Genomic DNA, 25,383 nt, shown 5'->3' on the forward strand with positions numbered 1-25,383 from the left:
TCCTCCTTCCTAGGTGTAAGAACACATATGAAGAGCAGAGAGTACATTCGGGGGCGGGGGAGAAGCCCCAGAAAGAGGCTTGGCTGGAGGTGAGCCTCTGTCCAAGTCTTAAAGGGTCTGTAGGAGTAATCCTAGCACAGACGGGGAAAGTAGGCATTTTCTAGGCAGAGAGAACAGTCCTGCAGACAAGGAGCAGGGAAATGAATATTCGAGGAAGTTACGAATTAGAACAGGAGGAGATGATGAGCAATGAGGCTTGAGAAGTGGGCAGGAATCCCCATATCACAAAGGGCTTTCCATGTAATAAGGTTGGAGGACTTTTTATTCCTTATTATCAAGGTAATAAGATGCTCATTATAGAAAATATGTAAAAACAAGAAGTCAAAAAGGAAACTACTTCCCAGAGATCTTATTATCTATCTTCCTATACATTTCCTTACATAGTTGAAACTCTGTATGTTTACAGCTTTTTGTTTTTATGTTTTCCTTAAGAAGTTCTGTTAAACACTTCTCCATGACACCAAAGGCTTCATAAATATCTTTTTAAATGACTAGACACTATTTCATAACGTAATCAAAACAAATTAATTCCTTTAATGTTCTGTGTTTATTTCCAACATGTCAAACTTACACAGGATGCTTTAAAATATTTTTTTATTTTACACAAATTTCTTTTAAAAATCCTTGGTAGACGTCAAACGGCTTTCTACCGAACTTTCGCAATTTACTCTTGGCAGGCTTCTGCCTCAGATTGTTTAGAACAATCACCATGGATGCGGTGCTACGGCTGGATGGGGGCGGGCTGGGGGGTGGAGACCGGTGTGGGCCCGGTGAGGGGAACTGGGCATCCCGCAGCCTGGCTACTGGTGTGGGACGTAGCCTGGGAGCTCGTCAGAAACGCAGAACCTCAGGTCCCAGTCCAGACCTACCTAATTCGAACCCGCATGTTAACCAGATGCCCAGACTCCTCTGCCCATTCAAGTGTGAGAAGCACTGATCTAGAACAGTGGTTTCAAATTGCACACTTAGAATCACCTGGGGAGCTTTAAAAAATTCCAACGTCCCGGTTGCACCCCATTCCTATCAAATCTCCGAGAGTGAAACCAAAATACAAAACCTGTAAGTGATCCCAACGTGCAGCCAATTTTGAGAACCTGTGATCTAGGGGCGTAGCGTGGACGGAAACGTTAACAATGGCCAGTTGGGCTCAGGTGGCTGAGGAGCAGGTGTGAGAGCCAAACGTACTCTGCACCGCATAGCTCCGCTCTGCGTTTGCAATTTTGCATAACGTACACGTAGCGCCCGTGTAGAAGAACTAACAAGCGTGGGAAGGCCTAATGTCGGTACCCTGAATCAGGCGCTAAGCCAGCCAGGCCAGGGCAGGTGGCCCTTCACCTAGGGTAGCGCTCCCCACCCCCGCGCCCCGCCCCTCCGAGCGCCCGGAGGAGACTTGGGGCGCAGGCGCACTCGCCGCCGCGGCTGTGTCGGCCTCCGCTGACGTCAGGACGCCTCGCGGGTTAGTCCCCCGCCCCGGCCCCCGAGTTCCGCGCGGGCCGGGCTGGGGCGGGGCGTCAGGCCAGCTGAGCTATCCGGTCAGACCGCGCCAGTTTGAATGAAAGCTCCTCAAGATGGCGGCGGCCGGGGCCGAGGCGCGAGGAGGTGAGGGCTGGAGAGCGGCGCCCCGCACTGTCCCCCGTCCGCCGGGCAAACTCCCGAGGCCCGGGAAGCGGGGCCGGGACGCGCGGGCCGGCCGGAGCGCGACGCGGCGAAACGCCGCCTCCCGCGCCACTGACACCGCGGCCCCCAGACGCGCGCCTCGGGCTCCTCCCTGCCCCCGGCCCCTGACCCTCCTCGCGGCTCGGCCCGCCCGCTGCCCTCAGTCCCCTCCCGCGCCCGACCCCCGCGAGGCCCGGCCCGCGCGCACCGCTGCCGGCCCGCCGACCCGGCGGCCCGGCCCCCGCCGCCCGCCGCGCCCGAGCCCCCTCCCCGCGGGGCAGCCGTGCGGTGGCGTCCGGGCGGCCCCGGCGGAGCCCGGCGCGGCTCGAGGTCCGTGGGCACGCTGGGGGCGCGACTCCTTTGTGGTGGTTTGAGCGGGACGTTTGCGGTCGGGCTGGCTTCGGAACTGGGGAGCGGGAGGACCCCGTGGGGTGAGTGTGACCACAGTGTCAGAGGAGCGGAGAGAGGTCGGGGCAGAGGTGTGAAGGCTGAGTGAGGATGCACCCCGATGCGGACGCACCGGGAGGGGCGGGTCCCCGTTGCAGAGAACCCCAGTAAGTGGGTACTGGCGGCGGCAGCCCCTGGCTTACGGGAATCGGTTCCCCCCCCCCACCCCGGTAACTTGCGAGGTATTTATGTGGACGCCGAAGAATTCGGTGCCTAACGTGTGTTTGTGCGCGCGCTGAAGGACGGGAACTTTCACTGCCTTATAGAATTGAAAGGTATTTTCCAGCGCTGCGCCTCTCTGCGTGGATTATGGATTCATTACCCCCCAACTTTTCCTCCGCTAGGGGTTAGTGTGGAACTAGTGTCAAGTTTTCGTGGTGGTCATGAAATGTTTAATCTTACCAATGAATTATTTTTCTGCCGTGGGGGCAGGGGGTTTGCAGTTTTTTATGTTCCAAGTTTTCTTATTCCCCAAAACAGCATTTCCGTGGAGGGTCGCGTCTTGAATCCTCGTGTAACTCGGACTGGGTGAAAATGGTAGGAACGGCAGACAAATCCACGCTGGGTAGATAGCCCAGAGGAACCTCCTCTGCATGTGATCAGCATAATGAGGTTACCTTTTACACAAAACATCCTGAGGTTATGTCAATACAGGGGTCGTTTCTATTCTGCCGCTCCCCTCCCCCCAAACCACCACTCCAAAACCAGCAGACTCGCCCCCCAGATATTTTGGGGGAAAATCCTTTTCGCTTTCTTGGTCTAGAATCATGCATCCTTTTTTGGAAGGGGTTGGGGGCACGTGTGGAAATCGTACTTGAGGGTTTCTGACCGTGAAATCCCGGTGTGAGATGGGGAGGGCGAGGGGAGATTATAGGAAGACCAGCTGTTCTCTCCTCTCTGGAAATTACCTCTAACCCAAAAGGTTATCACCACTACCTTGGAGAGCTACCAAGTAAAGCCAGCGTTTACTGATAAATTTTGTTTGGTAATCCCAGTTTACTCCAACCCTGCCATTTTTTTCAGCGAAGCTGAAACCCAGAAAGATGGAAACCTCCCTAAAATCATGCAGCTCGGTGGCCTGGCGGAGCCTGGGGCAGAGGACCTCTTGATCCTCCCTGGTGCTTCTACTAGCGCTAGCCATAAAGCCAGGTTCATTACCTGTTTCTAAATATCAGTTTGTGTTAACATACTTTAAATGCAGTATGGTAGCATACTGTTTACGGGAATTTGAGGGTAAAATCTTCCGCAGCAGAGTTAGTTATTGGCTTCTACAAGGTTGATCATGAGGACGGCTGACTTTCTTCAAGCTTGGTGTGTGGATTATGTAAATTGAATACTCTCTGTATTGTCATTCTTGGCTTTGGAAGCAATATAGGAAATGAGTAGTAACAAAACTCAATATACTCTCCGTTGTTTTATTTTAACTCCTGGGTTTATTGACCTTGATAATAATACATTGCAGCATGGGCAAAATCGGAGTTAAAATTTTATGCAACCTTCCAAAATGGGAAAAGTAGGCCATGTGATGTATGAGTATGTAACTATAGAATTAGATTTCAATTAGATTTCAGTTCTTATTGTTCAACTAAGAATCTTACATTGTTACTTTTTAACAATGTAAGATTATTTTAAAATATATTTAAGATGTATTTCTAACAATAATGAGCGTGTCCTTGAGATCTACATTTTATTAAATGAGCAATTCTGTGTAGAATACAATGAAAAAGTCAAAAATATTATCTCGACTTTTGCATCTATATATAATCTAATGCAAGCTTATAGACATGAAACATTTTGTTCAGGGGGCCTAGTAGAAATTGACATCAGTTAAACATGTAGGATAGAGACCCATGAGAAAATCCAGGAAGACCAATTTACCAAGAGAGTTCTTTAATGGTTAACTTTTTCTTAAAGACGTGTATATGGTTCCTTGTCATATGAATTTTTAGTCTTATAAAATTGCCACTTGAAGGGTGGGGATATAGAGGTCTTGAGTTTTCCCCTTTTTTTCTTTTGGTTTTTTGTTTTGTTTTATTTTAATTGAGTAGCTATTTCACTAGTAAAGAATTCTATTTTCTTATTGTAGCTTGGTGTGTGCCTTGCCTAGTTTCACTTGATACTCTTCAGGAATTATGTAGAAAAGAAAAGCTCACATGTAAATCGATTGGAATCACCAAAAGGAATCTAAACAATTATGAGGTGGAATACTTGTGTGACTACAAGGTAGAAAAGGTAAGGCAAATATCTAGACCCTTAAAAGAGACCTAATCAGACTTCAATTCAGTATTTCATATTTCTGTGACATAAAAAGAACCTTAAAAGTAAGCAGAACTCTTCTTAATGGTTAAAATTCTTGGCCATAATAAAGTTGTGTCCTATCATCTGTTTTGCCAAATAACATTGAGAGGATTTTGAAGCATAAAATGTTCTTGTATTAGAATATTTCAAGGTGCTTATATCAATATCATTCTACATCCAACTCTTGATTATCTCCAGGTGGATTACCAGAGCAAATGTTTTATCTGAGATTGGCTTCTCCTGTCATTCATTTTGTTCCTGAATCATGTTTCCCCACTATCACCTGAGATGAACCTAGAAATTCAAGCCAATTTTAGTGGTACTGAATCTCCTCAAGAAGCATCACCGTTTGTGTTTCCTGCCATCCTGTCAAACTCCTGCTAGCAGTGAGGTTCTGTTGTGCAATAAAATGGCCTGGAGTTCACAGTCATTTTTAGGCTTCGTCTAGAACCTCATGACTTCAGTAAAGTCATTTAACTTCTCTGGGCCTCACTTTGTTTCTGTTCCTCTACAGGGTTGTTCTTCAAGAAGCTCTTTCAATCTAAACCTTACAATGTATTTTTGAGTAATTCACCTTTCTGTAGTCTACTTCCTCTACAAGAACTCTGTTTCAATTAATTAATCTGTCCATTCTTGCAGATGAATGAATCAGGAATCCTGTTTAATTCTTTGTTTTCCTTCTTTTTCATCCTCCATATGGATTCAGTCATTAAATCCCATTCTTCCTTTGAAACATCCATCTTCTTTTTGGTGTCACTGACTTCCCCACTCAGTGGGATTTTATGATGAAGCATTTCACCTACACTCTCAGCAGCCTTCAACCCCAAAACAACCCTGTCATCTGCCAATTCAGTTTATAAACCCTGGCCTGACCAGTCTAGCCACAGGTGTCATATAATCACACTTCTTGGTTCCGTTACATATTATTTCTATTCTTGCACTGCTCAGTTCTACTTGACAAGCTTTTTATCTTTTGCTTGCTCCTTCCATTTTTGTCATCAGTTTCCCCAAATTTTATTACTTCTCTGGACTTCTGACTGTATCCCTCCCCCTCTCATATTCAGCTGCAGACTTCTGCCTCACTGGATCCTTCAAGGATGAACTTTCAAGTTACCTTCACACCAGTTATCTGTATCTTTGTTCATTCTTTCAGAGGTGTCACCATTTTTCTTTTTTCTTCCTACCCATCCCCTTTAGGACTTTGCTTAATCTCTGATGTCCTTTTTTTTTTGCGGTACGCGGGCCTCTCACTGTTGTGGCCTCTCCCGTTGCGGAACACAGGCTCCGGACGCGCAGGCTCAGCGGCCATGGCTCACGGACCCAGCCGCTCCGGGGCACGAACCTGTGTCCCCTGCATCGGCAGGCAGACTCTCAACCACTGCGCCACCAGGGAAGCTCTCTGATGTCGTTTTTGTATCAAGCACTGTTTTTCCACTGCTTTATCTTAATCAATAAACCTATTCAGATCTTCCTTAACCTTCCGAAATCTTTCTTACGTCTTCCATCCCCACTCAAGCATTTCCTGTCTTTTCCTTCTACTTCATTTCCCATTAACTTTTTAAAAACGGCTTTATTGACATATAATTCACATACCCTACAATTCACCAATTTAAACTGTACAATTCAAAGGTTTTTGTACCCTCTCAGAATTATTCTAAAACTTTTTGTGGAGATGGTAGCACATTTTCATTACCCTAAAAAGAACCCCATACTGCTTAGCCATCACCCCCCAAACCTCCCCATCTCTTTTCCCCGCTAACCCTAGGCGACCACTAATCTCAATAGATTTGGAATCTCAATGGCTCCCTGTCTCAATAGATTTGCCTATTTGGACATTTCATATAAATGGAATTGTACAATATTTATGTGATCCTTTATGATTGGCTTCCTGCATTTAACATAATGTTTTCAAGGTCCATTCATGCTGTAGCACGTATCAATACTTCATTTTTTTATTGCCAAATATTCCATTGTATGGATATATCACATATAATTTATCCATTCATCGCTTGATGGACATTTGGGTTGTTCCTGTTTGGGGGCTATTATAAGTAATGCTGTTATGAACATTCATGTACAAGCCTTTGTGTGGGCGTGTTTTCATTTCTCCTGGATATATACCTAGGAGTTGAATGGCTGGGTTATATGGTACCTCTGTGTTTAACCATTTGAGCAGCTGTCAAACTGTTTTGCAAAGTGACCGCCCCATTTTACATTCCCCCCAGCAGCATATGAGGGTTTCAGTTTCTGCATGTTCACCAATACTTGCTATTATCTGACTTTTGGATTATAGTTGTCCTTGTGGGTATGGAGTGTCTCATGGTTTTGATCTGCATTTCTCTGATGGCTAATGATGCTGAGCATCTTCTCAAGTGCTTATAGCTCTCGGTCCGCAGCCTGTTAGGAACCAGGCCGCACAGCAGGAGGTGAGCGGCCGGGGAGTGAGCGAGGCTTCACCTGCCGCTCCCCGTCGCTCACGTCACCGCCTGAACCATCCTCCCCCCGCCTCCCCCACCCCAATCCATGGAAACATTGTCTTGCACGAAACCGGTCCCTGGTGCCAAAAAGGTTGGGGACTGCTGCTTGTAGCCATTTGTGTATCTTCTCCGGAGAACTGTCTATTCAGATCCTTTACCTGTTTTCTTAAATTGGGCTGTTTGTCTTTTTATATTGAGTTGTAACAGTTCTTTGTGTATTCTAGATAGTCCCTTATCAGATACACAGTTTGCAAAACATTTCTGCTGTAGCTTGCCTTTCCCCTTGTTACTGACTTTTGAACCCCCTCTGTCTGATTGGCGGCTGGCAGTGGCCTCCTCAAGGCCACACTCGAGGACCTCAGACCTTACTGTGCCACTTTGCAGCACCTAACACTGTTGGCTACTCTTTTCTTCTCTGAAACTCGTGTCTTGGAGAGACTGCCTAGGTTCTGGTTCACATTCTGCTTCTACCACGTACTAGCTGCGTGACCTTCAGCACATTGCGTAGGTTCTCTCCTTCGCTGCTTCCCGTACGGGATGAGGATCTTTACGGCAGCGGCTCGTGGGGTTACTGTGAGCGGAGACTGACCTGCGGCGGTCATGCCGTAGAGGGGTGTACTCTCATCATTGTTACTCACCTCTATCTCCACTTCTTTTCGCCACCAGTTTTTCTTACTGTTCTTTCTGAATCTCCTTTACAGTCTCTTACCTGTCCTTCTGAAGTGTTCATACATAATCTCCAAGGCTCTGTCCTTGGCCCCCTTCTCACCTCGAAGCTGCTCTGCAGACGACCTCTTTCCCAGTGGTTTCTACTTCTGTCTGTTTGGCTCATGACCCTCAGATCTTTGTGAGGCATTGACTTCTTTCTGAGCTTCATTTTAAGCTGGACACCCTACAGTTACCACATTCAGCGTTTTCAAAACTGTACCCATTTTCCTCCCTCAAATCTGTGTCCTGATCTAGTGTTCCCTACCTAGTTTGACAGAATCATAATACTCCCAGTTACCTAACCTTATAATTTCATACTTTTTTAATTCTTCCTTCCTCCCTACCCTCTACATCTAATAGGTCATCAGATTATGTAGTCTCTACCTCTCTGTCTTTTCCTGTTCATTCCTGTTATACTTTGACAGACAGAGTAAGTTACCAAGGAGTCTGTGCTTACATTGAAGGAGCTGCCAGTTTTCTTTCTTATGCTACAGAATTCTGAGTATTATAGTTCAGTTTGGGTAACTTTTGCTGCTAGTTTCTCCTTCATCCTTCTCCTTTTGGTTCCTTGCTTTGGAATAAGCACGCTTTGCACACTTATGTCCTCCTACAGCCCACTTATATTCCTCACTTCTTTTTTTTTTTTTTTTTTGGCGGTACGCGGGCCTCTCACTGTTGTGGCCTCTCCCGCTGCGGAGCACAGGCTCCGGACGCGCAGGCTCAGTGGCCATGGCTCACGGGCCCAGCCGCTCCGCGGCATGTGGGATCTTCCCGGACCGGGGCACGAACCCGTGTCCCCTGCATCGGCAGGCGGACTCTCAACCACTGCGCCACCAGGGGATCCCTATTCCTCATTCTTATCCTGCCTAACACAGATAACTGAATCTGTAAGCCAGTATTACTTGAACGTACCTCTACCTTTTCTGTCTTTCTGTCTGTCTGTCTCTCATGTTCAGGGCAGGTGAAAGATCTTAACACCCTATCCTTTTCTTATGTGTTCCCCTCCATTTAGCTCATGAAAGACACTGTCTCAGTACCATATTCTTCAAAGCCATTACAGTTGTTTCTGAAACACAGCTCTGATTGCATTAGGACCTTCCTTTAGCCCTTTAAATGGCTCCCTGGTGTCTGCCAGTCTAAGCTGAGACCCTTTGGACTAAGGCTGTTATCATCTGGCCACCAGCCCCCTTTCCAGCTTGTAACATACCCTACTTGTAACATACCCTACTTGTATGTTCTCTTGTAACATTTCCTACTTCCTTACCTCATTGATATACTTGTAAATTCTTCCATGTAGCTAAGGTTTACTGAGTATCTACTAAGAGCTGAGCACTCTTCTAAGCATTGAGAATCTAGCTAAAAAACAAACATAGCTTATATTCCAATATCTGAACACATCATGCACCTTTGTGCCCTTTTGCTTTTCTCATCCACTTCCCTCTTTGAAATATTGTTTCCCTTCTCTCCTTGCAAAATCTGCATGGCCTGCAAAGTTCAACTGAAAGGTTACCACCAACCATAGAGCCTTCTTCCCTTCCCCACCTCTAGCAAAATTAATTGCTTTATATTCAGGACTTATAAAGCACTGTTCTTGTCATTATTCTAGAGCTGTTCACATTTTGTAGCTTTGTTTCATACCTGCTGAACTGGCAACAATTTGAGGGCCAGGACTGTGTCTTACTATAGCCCCTAGTACGTAATGGGTATTTAGTTCATGGTTGATGAATTGAATTGGGTTTTGTGTCAGTGATTTCTCCAGTCCTCACCGTCACTGTTAGACTAGACCTCCATAGCGTCACGCTTAAATTATAGCAGCAATTTATTGCCTGATATCTCTGGTTTCACCTTTCTGTTGTCTCACTCAATAAACATTTGAGTTTCTTCTGTGTGTCAGGTACTACATTAGGCAGTGGGAAAATAAAGGTTCATGAGAAACTGTCCCTAACCTTAAGGAACTCACAGCCCAGTGAAAAAGATTGACAAGTAAATCACCCAATGCAATAGTATAATAAGTGCTAGGGCAGACATCATGATGTGATCTGTGAGAGGTATGCCTGGGCTGGTCAGAGAAGGCTTCCCAGAAAAGGTAATATCCAGCGGGGGCCTGATAAGATGAGTAGAGTCTTTCCTTAAGGCTTTAACATAGAGAATGGGGTGGTAGGATCTGGAAGTGGGAGACAGTGAGAGACGAGTAGAGGAACTCCAGCCATCCTGCAGCAGTGGGGAGTCACCTGAACGGTTCTGAAAAGAGTGACACTATCAGATGTGCAATTCAGAGAGTTTTCTCTCCGCAGTGAGGAACGTGGATTGGCAGGAAGGGGAATGACATATGTATAACACATTCTGAAAGGCTGTTGTGGTAATCTGGGCAAGAAGAGATGGTGCTTGAACTAAAGTAGTAACAATAAAGATGAAGATAAGTTGGTGATATTTTGAATTATAGTGGATGTAAAATTTAAGTCTGTGGTTTAGTGGTCAGGGGGTTGGCTGGGGATCCAGCAGTGAGGGATCCACATCTAGGAAAGCTTGCCATGGAGTGGAGAGTAATACTGTTCACCAAGACCCAGGAATATAGGAAGATGAGGCTTAAGGAGGATTAGGATAGGAAGACTAGATTGAAGTTGGAGAAGAAGGTTGAGAGCATTTAAGTGTAAGACGACCAGTAGATAGTTGGAAATGTGGCTCCAAATCAAGAGTGAGAACTAAGTGGAAGCATTGTTCTTGAAGCGATTGGCAAGAAGATGGGGATTGAAGCCCCAGGACTGGGTACAGTTACACCTTCATTAACTCTGCAGATATTTCTCCAGTCTTCTACCATCTACCATGTCACGCACTGGGCACTAGCAATCTCAGCAGAGAATGACACAGAGGCATGGTCCCTGATATCATGGGGTCTATCTTTCAGTGAGAGTAGAAAAACCTTAAATATCATTGTACGAAGGACTTAATTATAGTTGAGGTAAGGCTAATGTAACAGAAGGCTCTAGCTCATCCTGGAGAGAGTAGGCAGGTGTCCGTAAGGACTGATGTTTAAACTTAGTACTAAAGGGTGAAAAGATAATGGGGGAGGGTATTGAGTCAGAAGAGAGCCTGACTCCTTCAAGGAATTTGCAGTGTGAGTGGAACATAGAGGGATTGAAATGAGGCTGGAAGGATGGGGCAGGCCCCAGAAAGTGCATTTTCTTGTAGGCCAAGAAAGGAATTTTGGACTTTATCTTAAGGGCAATAGGGAAATATTTTGTAGTTTTGAGCAGGGGAGTGAACTGGGGAGAGAGGAGTGTTGAAAATATCACTCTGGCTGTTGTGCCGTGAGTGGATTGAAAGGGTAAGAGGCCATTGCAGTGATCCAAGTAAAGAAAACAGGTGAAGAGCCAGGACTGAGGAACAGTAAGTGGTACTCCCAGGAAGAACTGTCAAAGCAACGGAGAAAAACTGGCAGGAAAGGTAGGAAGAAAATCAGAAGAGTAAACACGGCAGCCTGAGGAGGAGATAATGTCAGTAAAATAGAGTCATACCCAGTGGGTCAAAGAAGCATAAAGCTCCCTCTGGACTGAGCAATGGACAGGTCATTGACACCCTTAGAGCATTTCTGTGGTATGGATAGAAGAAGCCGAAATAGAATGAATTAAAGAATTAGTTGGAGGTGAGAAAGTAGGGTCAAGTGGTATGGGCGACTCCTTCCAGAACTCTAGCTTTGAAGAAGGGCTATGTAGGGTCTAAGGGTGTTTATAATTTTTAATTTAAAAAAAAATCCGAGTAGATAATATGATTTTAAAAATTGCATGTTATAAAGCATCTTATACTGAGACTATACCTTAGTCTCCGATCTCTGACCTTTTAGTAATTTATCATATCTTTTCAAGATCCCTTACTTATTCAAGCATTTATATCTCAAAGGAGGTTTAGTTTAATTTTGCCTTTAAAAAATAAGGGAGGGCTTCCCTGGTGGCGCAGTGGTTGAGAGTCCGCCTGCCGATGCAGGGGACACGGGTTCGTGCCCCGGTCCGGGAAGATCCCACATGCCGCGGAGCGGCTGGGCCCGTGAGCCATGGCCGCTGAGCCTGCGCGTCCGGAGCCTGTACTCCGCAACGGGAGATGCCACAACAGTGAGAGGCCCGCGTACCGCAAAAAAAAAAAAAAAATAAGGGAGATTCAGATGCTAGAGAGGATCAGGAGAGAGCAAGAGACTGAAGGGACAGGAGATGGGGGTAATTGACGGAGGAAGGGCCTCTCTCCTGTTGTGTCTGTGGTCCCCTTCTTGTCTAGCTCCACGCTAGGGTCACGTGCTACTGAAAATAACGGGGGAGGCGGTGGGATAGGGACTCCTGAGGGAAGTGGAGGAGGTCTGAAATAGCCAGCTCGGGAAGTGGAAAGAATGCTAGCTGGGGGAACAAGCAGGTGGTTACTGTGATGAGCTCATGTCAGGTCCAGTGGAACTCAAAGGATGTAAACTGTGGTAGTCTCACTGCTGTGTGATTTTCCTGTGCCATGTTCTTGCCATGTCACCCCTTCATACAGAAAAATTTCTGACAAAACTGGGTTCTCTTTATTAACATCCTCATCTCATCAGTGAAGGACACCCATGCACATCAGTGGGGCTTCTTGCTTAGGAATCAAATATTAAAGAAATACTAACCAAAGCTTTGATTTCTTAAAGTATCCAGATCATTCTATGTCTCTAGGACTACCACTATACTGCACGGCCACATACTACCACATACTAACAAAATAGCCACATTTAACAATAGAGTCATACTCCTAAAAGACTGATTGCACTTAAGAGTGATTGGTTAAGAACTGGAATAACAGAAATCATTAGACTAAAACCTGAATTTTAGAGACCAGGAAAGCAGAGCTCCAAGAGGGACTTCTCCAAGGTCATGTTGTTCATTTGTGTCAGCCTTGGGCCTCTAACCCAGGCCCCCAAACTCCTACCCTCTGTCGGTTACTGGTATGGAAATCTAGTGACTTTCCATTGACTGTAATAGTTCTCGAACTGTGTTCTCATGGAACACTGGGATTTTCATAATCAGATTAAGGCTGTTCTACCACTAATAGTGAATACTGTGATTACTTCAAAACTTGCAGGGGAAAAATAGCTAATGGGAAGGCAGATTTTTTTTGTTGTTCTTTTTTGTGCCCCCATATGTATATGTATTTTAAAGTGTTTGTGCTAGCTACCACTTACTGACTACAGACAGCAGATGACAGAACAAATATTGAAAAACCATGAATTGCTATCTCCAGGTTAAGTTGAGCAGCCTGTATTTCTTTTAAGGATTCATATCGTTACTGTTGTGATTTTTATATTGCATACGTGTTGGTAGTTGTATTTTTCGTTATACATTCAGAAACATTTAGTCAAAGCCTAGGATATAGTAGGGAATTGTGCTTGGTTCTGGGGCTGCAAAGAATAAGATTCTTTCCTTCCCCACAAATGGCTTATAGTTTAGATTAGAAATGGGAACACGAGTTGGCAGTAATCAGAGGGAGGGAAGACTTCACGGGAGAGATGACATTTGAGCTGAGTTTTAAAGATGAGTAGGTTTTTCTGCATATAAAAGATGAGACTGAAATAAGTGTTCAGTAGGCAAATGGAAGAAGACATTCTAATTAGAAATAACTGGGTGAACAAAGCAACAGAAAAGTATGAAAAGGCCTGGCATGTTCAGTCACTAACAGCAGTTCAGTGTGGCTGGAGGGCGGTGTGTGAATGGGCCACATTGGAACATTGAGTCAGGGAGGCATCAGCGACCCAGTCAAGAATGATCTTTGTTATAATAGGAAGTTTGAGCTTAATTCTTTAGGCAGTGGGCGAGCCATTAAAATTTTTAAGCAAGAAAATAACAGAATGGCTGGCACTGTGGATGTTTTGTTTTTATAAGAAAACTACACGTTAGTAGAGGACAGAGTGGAGTGTTATCAGTCTGGTGGCAGGGAAACCGGTAGGAGATCAGTGTCCTAATCCAGGCAAAGCTGAAGGCTTGCAGGAACGGGCATTCTGGCGAAAGAGGTGGGCCAGAAGAAGCATGTGGAGAAACTTGGTGATGGGTTGGGTTGAGAGGAAGGAAGAGGTGAGATTGACGTGGTTTGCGACTTGTGTGACTAGGTAGGTGGGGGTAAGGCTGCCATTGATGGCGAATACAGAGAGAAACCATTCAGGAACAACAGTGGCGAGTTCCATGTAGATAGATTGATTAAGAACCTGTGGGACAGACATCCAGTAGGCTATTGACTATATGGGGTTGCAGCTAAAATTTTGGGAGAATCAGCATACAGTTAAAACCATTGGAGTGAAGAGGTTGCCCAGAGAGAACATTTGGAGCAAGAATTCTTAGTCTGGAATCCACATATCCTGAATTTACCCATTGTATCATACATGTGACTTTTGATAGGGGAAGGTCTGTGGCTTTCTTCAGATTCTCAAAAGAGATGAACCCTTGTTTAGTGTGAAAAGGGGCCAAAGACAGAGCCCTGAGTGTCTGCATTGTGTAAGTGCAGTTCCTAGTAGACAAGATGGAATTAAATGTATTTACATGGAATGAAGCTCCCCACAGAAACACCATGGTTTCTAAGAATTGTAAAAACCATTGGCCTACGATAAAGTCAGGTGTTCAGAGCTGTCCGGAATTTGCTCTTGCCTTGCCGTTACCGTTCTCTCTCTCGCTTCAGTGTTCTAAACTGTAAAGCTGGCTAAGTCCATCTCTTCACTGTTTTCTGGATACTTCACGCAAATCTTAGCTCCAGGCTTCTGCTTGTGTTTTTCATCCTGCCTGCCCTGTGCCCTACCCAACAAATGCTATCAATCTTTCACAGTGTAGTTTGTTCTACTTCCTCTGTACCTTTTTCTCATTGACCTATATTGATTTCCCTCTGTGTATTTTAGTGGTATCTATTGTCTTATTTGTTTTGGCATTTAAAATTGTACCACCTTGCACTGCTACTTATTTTACATACTATTGCCTTCCTTTCCCAGCGAGATTTTGCTCCTAAAGGCTAGTATTACCTTGCATCTCATCACACCCTCTAGTGACCAAACTTTCATATGCTCATAATAGATACTAAAATATTTGAATGAATTTAACCTAAGCTAAACATAGTGGGGAAAATGTCTTGAAGAAAAAAATTAATAAGATGCATTCCAAATTATACAGGAATGATTAACAGACCATTTTTATGACTCCACTCCATTTCTATAGGTAATCAAGAGTTGATTGCATATCTGAATAAGATACTGATATCCTATGAGACTTAAGAAATTTTTGACTTTTATTTGAAATTTTAGGGTATTGAAGTAATTGAATTTGTTAAGTCAAACTGATTTTTCTGTATAAAATTATCTTATTTTTCAAAATGGAAAGATCTTTTTTTGATTTTAAAAGTAAAACAAGGCTTATAAAATAAAAGGAGTCTACAAAGTAGAAATAAAACGTTACTAATATTTCTGTAGCACTCAGGTTTTTGAAGCATCTTTACCATCCGTAAATTAGGTAGGTACAATGTGATTAACATACCAAACTTGCAAGCGACTCATCATAAAACATTATTTTGGAAGTTGACTACAGTGGCATAGTGTTTTTAGTTTTGCTGAATGATAATTTAGCTTAATCATCTGACTTGAAGCCACCATTTCTGTTTCTTTCATTGTTTGCTGGTAACTTTGGTATAACCCAGGGCTATGGTAGGAAAAACTACAGCAGGAAAAAAAAAAAAAGAGGACCAGGGTTGCATTGCTTTATTTTGGAATCAGAAACATTTTTAACTTTCATCATTAAGGGGAATCGGTAATGTTAGATACTGCCAAGTGGATCTCATTATTATTGAGCATATATCTGCCAACAGCAATCCCGAATTGTAGTAGTCACCTCAGGAGGGAGAAATCCATGTTACGTTTTAGTGAGCCAGTATGACTGACACTTCAGTATATGTCTAGGCTTTTTTTTTTTCTGGAATCATAGTATATATTTTCATAGAAGTACAGTTTTTGTGCATATGCGCACACCATAATTGAGCCACTTTTTTTAACAAAACATATTTTGACCGTTTTCACAAAGAAGCAAAGGTCTTTTAATTAACAAGCATTACTGCTTATTGGGTAGAATATAATAAAACCTCGAGATGAAGATAAGCCCTCTCACTCGTCAGGTGACCTCCTGCAAAGCTGCCTCAGTGCCCCTCCCCCAGTGGTGCCTCCACAGTGCGGCTTATACCACATTGCCTAGACCTGCCAGGCCACTTGGCGTTAATAAACTATGACTAGTAAAACATCCTTACTTTATAATAAAACCTTTATTAAAAATTTCAGGAAAAAGCAAATGTATCCCAGTTAAGTTTTTATCAATATCTATGAATTAAAATAACTAAAAACCGTAGAATGCAGTTTAATCACTTTCATATTTCAGAAGGCCTTTTACCCTAGCACTCGTGGATATATGTTCACTATTCCAGAGAACAAAGACAAAATTGAGAGACTTTACTTGAAAAATTTTTTTCTTACGTACACTAGACTACCTTTTTTAAGAGAAACTTAACATAGCATTGCCTGGCTTTAAGGGAAGAAACCGTAGCTAGTCACTGGGGTGGGAAGGCAAGATTTCAGGTACCATGGTGGCCAGCAGCAGTCTGAGGGATAAGTCAAAGTATTTGATCTTTGGTGCCTTGAAGGCCTGCCACCTAATCCAGCCGCGGGTGAGTCTAAGGTAAGAACTCTCTGGAATTGTGCTGTTCAATAGAAATATAGTACAAGCTACATATGTATACAGTCGGCCCTATGTGTCCTCCGGTTCTGCACCCCAGGATTCAACTAACCCCGGATCGAAAATACTTGCAAAAGAAAAACATTCCAGAAAGTTCCAAAGCAGAACTTGAATTTGCCATGTGTTGGCAACGATTTATATAGCATTCACATTATATTAGATATTGTAAGTAATCTAGAGATGATTTAAAGTATATGAGTAGGTTATATGCAAATACTGTGCCATTTTACATACGAGACTTGAGCATCTGTGGATTTTGGGTTCCGAGAGGGGTCCTGGAACCAATCCTCTGGTGAATACCGAAGGACGACTATGATTTTAAATTTCCTTGTAACCGTGTTAAACAAAATGGAAAGAAACAGGTGAAATTGCTTTGAGTAATACATTTAATTTAACCCCAAATATTATTTCAACGTGTAATCGATATTTACACATTAAGAAATATTTTTTAAAAATTAACAAATATTGTGCGTTATTTTTTTGTGCTGAGTTGTTGAAGTGCAGTGTGTATTACACTTAGAGCACATCTCAATTCAGACTAGCCACATTTCCTGTGCTCCATAGCCACATGCAGCCAGGAATGACTGTATGGAACAGTTCACTCTAGAAAATCTAGGGGATGTGTGCCCAGGACATTGAGAAAAAGAACTTCCCTCACAGCCAGTGTAAAATATGAAATTACGGACCTTAGAGGATGCCTACATCTGTGCTGGCCAAGCTAGCCACTGAGCTGGGTCATAAATTATTCATTTTGGGACAACTTATTTCCATGATCAAGATCAATATATTTTGTGTCACTTGATCACTGTTTGGTAACATATTCATGACTTTCAGTACTTTTATCTTTCTCCAGGTGCGACTCTTTTGTCTCTGGTCAAACGTCATGCCACATCTAAATTCTATGCATAGTTTATGTAATATAAAGAAAAATAGTTTTATTTTTATGATTTGTATTTCATCTGCTAGTAACTTGTGACTGTGTATTCTGAACTTTATTAAGAAAAATGATAATACCTTACTCTTTAAGATATTACAGTAATTGGGTCTGTCATAATCTGATTTGCATTTTCTTTTATATTTTAAGGATATGGAATATTATCTTGTAAAATGGAAAGGATGGCCAGATTCTACAAATACTTGGGAACCTTTGCAAAATCTCAAGTGCCCATTACTGCTTCAGCAGTTCTCTAATGACAAGCATAATTATTTATCTCAGGTAAAGAAAGGCAAAGCAATAACTCTAAAAGAAAATCACAGAGCTTTGAAACCTGCCATTGCTGAATACATTGTAAAGAAGGCTAAACAAAGGATAGCTCTGCAGAGATGGCAGGATGAACTCAACAGAAGGAAGAATCACAAAGGAATGATTTTTGTTGAAAATACTGTGGACTTAGAGGGCCCCCCTTCAGACTTCTACTACATTAATGAATACAAACCAGCTCCTGGAATCAGCTTAGTGAATGAAGCCACCTTTGGTTGTTCATGCACAGATTGCTTCTTTGAGAAATGTTGTCCTGCTGAAGCTGGAGTTCTTTTGGCTTATAATAAAAATCAGCAAATTAAAATCCCACCTGGCACCCCCATTTACGAATGCAACTCAAGGTGTCAGTGTGGACCCGATTGTCCCAACAGGATTGTCCAAAAAGGCACGCAGTATTCACTTTGCATCTTTCGGACCAGCAATGGCTGTGGCTGGGGCGTAAAGACCCTCGTGAAGATTAGGAGAAGGAGCTTTGTCATGGAGTATGTCGGAGAGGTACGCTCGCTTCTCTCATAGCGCACAGTGTGCGGGAGGCTCGTGCTCTTGAGGCGCCGCCTTTTACCTCAGTAACAAACACGCTTGGTACGTTTTGCTGTTACCGTTTGCAGATATGTACAGACTTCAGGTTTGAGGGAAGGGTTCACTGGCATCATGAGAAATACAAACTTGAATGTGAACAAAAAAAATTATACGCAGTGACAAATGAAGTAGAGTCGCCTTTCAACAAACACCCACTCATAGTCATTGAAACTGGCGTTTGCAACTTTGAAAATATGACCAGTATTTTTACACAAAAGTCCTAAGAAGAATATCAGATCTAAATACATCCTGACTTAGAAACTTTTAAATTGTAATTTACTTCACCCATTTGACCAAATATGATTAAGTGTAGTTGGCAAAACTCAATTTTGCATCAGCATGAATGATACTGTAGAGTACATGAATGTTTTATGAGCAAGTATTGTAAAGTACACATAAAAACATTTATTGGGCTTCCCTGGTGGCGCAGTGGTTGAGAGTCCGCCTGCCGATGCAGGGGACATGGGTTCGTGCCCCGGTCCGGGAAAATCCCACATGCCGCGGAGCGGCTGGGCCCGTGAGCCATGGCCGCTGAGCCTGCGCGTCCGGAGCCTGTGCTCCGCAACGGGAGAGGCCACAGCAGTGAGAGGCCCGCGTACCGCAAAAAAAAAAAAAAAAAAAAAAACATTTATTGCAGCCACCGATAAGAAAAATCCAAACTCTTTGCATCTGTAACTCAGCTACAAAGACCATTCTCTAAAATACCAACTACTGAGCACATTTATTTTTATACATATAATGCTTATATACAAAAAATAGTGTTTACCACATACTATTTTAGGCATACTATTCTAAGCACCTTGCGTTTCAACTCTTACTAAATTCTCTCAACAACTCTGTGAGGTGGTAGTATTTCCTCCATTATTGTACAGCAGGAAACTGAGGCACAGAGAAATTAAGCAGCTCGCCCAAGGTCACTTAGTTAGTAGTAAAGAAGAGCCGAGGTTCAAAACCAAGGCTGCAGAATCGCTGCACTTCACCCGTACACCACACCTCCTCAAACTGAGTGGTGGGCTAAGCTGTGGCTAGAACAATGAGTGTGACTGCATGTCTGGGGTTGTCAAACCAGGTATTTTAAAAGTTGTTTGGAATTAGATCCCCTTTAATTATCTGTATTCATCCAGAATTCTGAGGTTAAACTGCATCCCTATTTTGATCCTGAAATTTTTAGATAATGGCAGATTATTATAAATCACTATTCAGAATACTAGACCTTGTATAATCAAATTGTTCTCTTCTTTTGGTTTACTGAATGTGGCAGCTAAATTTGGTTGACACCATGAATCACTTGAGCCATTTTTGGTTTCTTGAGCTGAGCGTGTGGTCAGGCTGTGTTCTTCAGAGCAGAACTGTATAGATGATGGCTGTGAGCTACAGAATTTCATGAAAACCACGTATTCTACAAAACTACACTTTCCAAACAGTTGACCGCAAATTTAACGTACCTTCTCTCCTGTATTTGTAACAAATTTCCATTTGTAACTGTACACAGATTCGTTATAGGAAAAATGCCTTCAGAGCCTATTTAGAGCAAACCTACTTCTAAATTTAGTCCTTTACACTCTGTTATGTCTTACACAGAGCTGTAGTTGTGTAGCTTTTTTGAACATATCAAATAAATGAGAATCGAAGGTGGGTACTGTTTCCGCTTGCTGATTGTTGGGTTGTCCTCACTCTCATTTGAACAGTCATACTTCGTTTGCGCCACCCGTTCTCCTCTCTGATTGCCCTCCTCTGTTCATCTAGCTCTTTTAGTTTATGTGAATGTTTACTTTGATGGCACTTTTACTTCTTTTTATGCACCTGAAGGCATTAATATGTTAACTAATAGATTTATGGATGGGTGTTTCTTCAGCAATAGCTATATAATATACTATAGTTTTTTCTTTTTAGGTTATCACAAGTGAAGAAGCTGAAAGACGGGGGCAGTTATATGACAACAAAGGAATCACATATCTCTTTGATCTGGACTATGAATCTGATGAATTCACAGTGGATGCAGCTCGATACGGAAATGTGTCTCATTTTGTGAATCACAGTGTAAGAGAGAAAGTATAGACAGGACTAATTAGTACTGTTTTAAAAGATTTTCCATACTTGAGGAATAATTGTCTTTAAATTATATACTCTTTTATTATCTTCAAAGTATTTTAATACAAGGGCCTCTTCTGTTAATTCCTGGTATTATTGCTGTTTTAGGAAAATTCATCGAGGTGCCTACCAAATAACATCCATTTTGCAGGACTCTTTACATATGTTACTTCATTTACACTTTCCAACAACTTTATGAGATAGGTATTGTCCTCGTATAGAGGAGGAAATTAATGAGCAGAGGAGTTAAGAGGTAAAAAGTTTAAGAATTAACACATAACTATATGGGTTACAGAAGTAAACACAGCTAAATTTAGGATACACAACTAAAGAAGGGTAGATTTGCCGTGTTCTCTTAAAATGTAAACATGTTAACATTTTTATAAAATTTAAGAATTTCTAGAGGAAGTATTTAGGGCTACTTTTCTAAATTATGAATTAGTATTCTTAATTCTTGTTTGAAAAGAACTTAGAATACACTTGGACCCTTAACTCCAGAACCTTATACTCTATAAAAACTATTTCCAAAAGTAAGGGAGGTTAGGAGTTACTGGACACCTCCTAAGTGCTAGATGGATAACATAGTATTAGGCTTGTGAGACTGACATTATTCTATAGATTAGATGACATTATCTCCATTTCATAGATTACAAGGAAAATGTTTCTTGGAGCATAAGTTCTATAGCTGATCATATAAGGAGGTAGACCATGTTAATCTTTTGATGGATTTTATACCAAAAAACTAGTTTATGATTAGTAACGAAATGTCAGGGACCTTCTGACTCCTTTGTTTCCTGGTTTACTTACATGTTGAATTTTTTCTTAACGATAAAATTGAGATACTCTCCAAATAGATGTATTCTATTCAAGGACAATTAAATAGTTACTTTGATTTCTCAGTATGATTCACCAGATCTTTCTTGCATATGCTAGAATGTAGTGCCGAGTTCTCGAAATGCTGAGCAATTCCAAACAGAAGTTTAAGAAATGAAACCCCATGCAACATGAAATTTGAGCTCTAAAATGCTGATTTGATTATTTTAAAAGTTACTCAAGTTCTTTAAATATGCCTTACTAGAGCATGTTTTACTTTTAATTTCAATAATTCTATTTCTATGTCTAGATGTTCTACTTGGGCATTTTTTGAATCTTTCTAGGCTCTTCAATAAACTTTTGATACAGTAGTCCCTCCTTATCTGCAGTTGCACCTTCTGTGGTTTTAGTTACCGGCTGTGAAACATGCTCCAAAAATATTAAATTAAAAATTTCAGAAACAAGCAAACAACAACAACAACAACAAAAAATATATATATATACCTTACTAAAATATTTACAGGTGAAATGATAATGTTATCTAACATTTGCATTAAAATTCCCCAAAAACAATTAAGAAGTTGGGACTAGATGAAACAAGATTGACAAAAATGTTAATAAGCTTTAAAGTTGCATAGTGGATATATGTGGACTTACTATATTATTTTCTCTAGTTTTATGTATGTCTGAAATTTTCTGTAAGGGAACACAGTATTTTTAAATGTGCATGCCTCAAAGACCTCTAAACAATAAGCAAGTTAATTTCTAGTAGAACTTAAAACTAATACTTCGGGAAATTAAAGATTTTATATAGCATGTAGAAGAGCTCGTTCATGTCAATTTTACTTCAGTGGGTTCTCACGTTCCTTTTTAGTGTGACCCGAATCTTCAGGTGTTCAACGTTTTCATTGATAACCTCGACACCCGTCTTCCCCGAATAGCATTATTTTCCACGAGAACTATAAATGCTGGAGAAGAGCTCACTTTTGATTATCAAATGAAAGGTATGATTTTCAAATACAGTTTCTTTGGTGGAGTTTCAGTGTGAAGAATCTAATCAGAATAGGAGAAGACCTTAGAGTATCTGAACCAAACTCATGTTAAGGTTTTAAAAAATGAGGCTATAAGAGTTTGTCTTTTTGCTGAGGGCACAAAGCTAATCTGACAGAGCTAATACTAGAATCCAGGTCTGCCTGATCTTGGGCTGAGTAATGCTCTTTCTTCTACAGCATGTTGCTGCCTGCTTTTTTCAGAACTTCCATACAGAAGCTTATTTATTATAACATCTTTTCTCAATATTACTTGTATTTAAAAAATTTTAAGCCTACATTTCTGAATATTTACTGAAAGATGTATATTCGTAAGATTGAAAATATGATTTAAATCACATATGAGCTTATTCCATTCCTAACTGAATCTGGCTTTTAAAGAGAACATTTAATTCTGTTTGCTTTACTGTGACAACATGTGTTTTCTTTTCTTTGTTTTTCTAAGTATGATGCCCTTTACGTATTGTTACTACTTGACCTTGCTTTATGGCTCTTAAGCAATTTATGAAATGAATGCGTGTATACTGGATTTTACTAGTAAGTTTCATCATTTCACAAATCCATTCTCATAAATATGGACTAATAACATACACTTTACCTCTTACTAGCCCACAGCATCCTTTCAAGACAGTTTGTAAAGATTCTGTCAATTTACAACTGAAAGAAAATTTGAAACTCATTATGAATTGTCTTAACTCTTCTGTATTTCTTTTTCTACGTATTCAGGTTCTGGAGATATATCTTCAGATTCTGTTGACCACAGCCCAGCCAAAAAGAGGGCCAGAACTGTGTGCAAATGTGGAGCTGTGACTTGCAGAGGTTACCTCAACTGAATTTTCAGGAAATAGAACTGATGATGATTATAGTTTTTTTCCTAATGTTACCATTTTTAAAAAATAAGTATTTGGGACTCTTTTCATATTATCAAGATTATACACTATGTTAATTTACAATTCGTGTTTCAGACTATTGGCCAAATGCATTACTGATGCTTCTGAAGAGAGGAACACAGGGTCACATAGACTAATTTGAAATATACATATTCAGACTGTTTACAGATCTGTGTAGAAAGAAGTCTGTGTGAATAGAGAACTGCCTCCTTCAGTGTTTAAGTGTTAAACTAATGATGTAATAGTCACTAAGATCAAATATTCGACTTGCCATACACCTTGAATTTAGAGAAATAGAGTTAATTCTTATTGGACAAATACACAAGTTCTATTTTTGTTATTGTCATTCCTGTTTACCTACTTACTACTCATTGTACTTGTATTTGAGACAAATAGGTGATACTGAATTATACTCTATTTTCTACTTTCATTAAAACATTGAGGTCTTAATGATACAGAAATTTAAGGTCTAAAATTAAATGTAAAAAAGTTTAATTACAGCTTGATTTAATGTTTTGAAGCAATCTAGACCACTAGGAGCGGTGGATGTCTGAACCAGTAATTCTAAAATATTTTTTAATCCTGTAGAAGAAAAATACCCAAAATGTTCCCCCTGAAATTCTAGAACGGCTAGCGGTTATGCTTCTTTGAAAGGATGGGGCGGTTGGGCCCAGGGGGGTTTTTTGGAGTGCCAGGCAGGGGGGATGCAGCACTTGATAACATGAAGTAGGCGGTCCATGCTGAGCAGCTCTGGCCTCCACAGTAAAACGAGATGCCCCCTGAGAGCGGCTGTATGTAACGATAATGTTCCTCACTATAATTAACATTACATTTTCTGAATTTTCAGGTAATTTTAACATTTCCTTTCCACCAAATTTAATTATTTTTATAATAAATAAAGGGCCTGCAGGCCCTTTTTAAGAAGTGATCTATATTTTGAACTGATACTTATTTTATACATGAATTTTTTTAATGTGATAAAGCTAAACTTGGCTTGGCCAAAGTGCGTGTCTGAATTATGACCATTTATTACTTGAACTATGAAGACTGAAATGGAATATATTCATTGTTTGGGGTTTTTTTGTTGTTTTTGTTTTTTCCTATGTAGTGAAACCTCAGTCCAGAAAAACTATATTTTCATCTCTTTCTGATCCTGGGACTTCTAATCACGGTGTCCAACATGAAGGCGAATGCAGCAGATAAGTCTAAATCTTGGTATTCTTAATTAAGTTCTGCCAGAGGTCCCTGCCCGAGGCTTTAATGACCTACAGTAAGCTTGGGTAAAGCTGAGCTGACTTTAAGAAAGCAGCACTTCACATCTTCATCCTTAACCTCTTTTTTGGGAGAAGCTACACTTTGTTATATTGCTATCACGGGATTTTGCTCTTTCATAACATAGGGTAAATTGTTTACATGTTTGGAGTCTCAGAGTATATTCTGTCTGCTCACCAAAATTTGCCGAAGGTGTCAAGGAAAAAAATATTTTAGTGCCATTTTTTTCTTTATGAAAAAATAGTCACATGGTGTCAGTGGTAAAAAAGCGTCACAGGTTTACAGGCCAAACTTGCTTTGAATTATAATTCTCACAGGTTCAAAGATGTAATTGTACCATTCTTTTTAAAAGGTCAATGTTTTACTGTCTAGTTATTTGATCTTGTCTACTCTCTGTTAAAGAAATGTAAAGCTGGAGGACAAAGGGAGGTTGACTGTTTTCGGTAAACCCGTTTTGTCTTGTCCTTATTAATAGAAACGTAATGAACCTTTGAAATTTTTAAAAACCTGCATTACCCTTAAGTTGTTGAAAAGCTGAACTTAAGCAGTAAAATGATAGAAACTATTTAATCGAAGCTGTTCGGAGCTTTAACTGTTTTAAGTCAACATTTAGCTTCTTTAGTTCCCTAAGTTGTCAGAATTTGTTCTCTCAATATAAAGCAAATATTCAAGGGCAATATTTAGATCAAGTTTAAACTGTAAATTAATCCACTGTTCAAGTTGTATCGGTACCGTTGTTCTCGGTATCTCCAGAAGAGGATTGTGGTACACAACTGGTAATCTCAGGGTTTTTTCCCCACATATGCACAAAATCTAGACTGCACTTATTTTTCTTATAGTTCAACAGTTTCTCTTTAGCAAAATAAATTTAGTTTGGCATTTGACTTTCTATTTTATCATGGCTTAGCTTTATTTCTGAATATTTTACTGTCATTTCCAGTAAGGCTACAAAAAGGGCAGAAAAATATTGATGTATTCATGACTACCTGTTATTGAGATCAACCAAAGGTTTATATACCATTCCTT

At 41.2% G+C, this 25,383-nt stretch overlaps 1 protein-coding gene across 2 annotated transcripts; it reads left to right on the forward strand.

The window, feature by feature from the left end:
* Positions 1-1,512: 1,512 nt before the first annotated feature.
* On the forward strand, positions 1,513-23,580 carry SUV39H2 (SUV39H2 histone lysine methyltransferase). Of its 2 annotated transcripts, XM_067703942.1 has the most exons (6): positions 1,513-1,659; positions 4,250-4,395; positions 17,487-18,158; positions 20,136-20,282; positions 22,021-22,150; positions 22,922-23,580. In XM_067703942.1, the coding sequence occupies exons 1-6, from the start codon at positions 1,629-1,631 to the stop codon at positions 23,026-23,028; spliced, it is 1,233 nt and encodes a 410-aa protein (XP_067560043.1). In that variant the 5' UTR covers positions 1,513-1,628; the 3' UTR covers positions 23,029-23,580. The 2 variants fall into 2 exon arrangements, with proteins under 2 accessions (XP_067560043.1, XP_067560045.1); XM_067703944.1 differs by lacking the exon at positions 4,250-4,395 and having other exon boundaries at positions 1,530-1,659.
* The last annotated feature ends 1,803 nt before the right edge of the window (positions 23,581-25,383 follow it).

The sequence above is a fragment of the Pseudorca crassidens genome, chromosome 1 (assembly GCF_039906515.1).
Source record: "Pseudorca crassidens isolate mPseCra1 chromosome 1, mPseCra1.hap1, whole genome shotgun sequence".
Classification (NCBI taxonomy): domain Eukaryota; kingdom Metazoa; phylum Chordata; class Mammalia; order Artiodactyla; family Delphinidae; genus Pseudorca; species Pseudorca crassidens.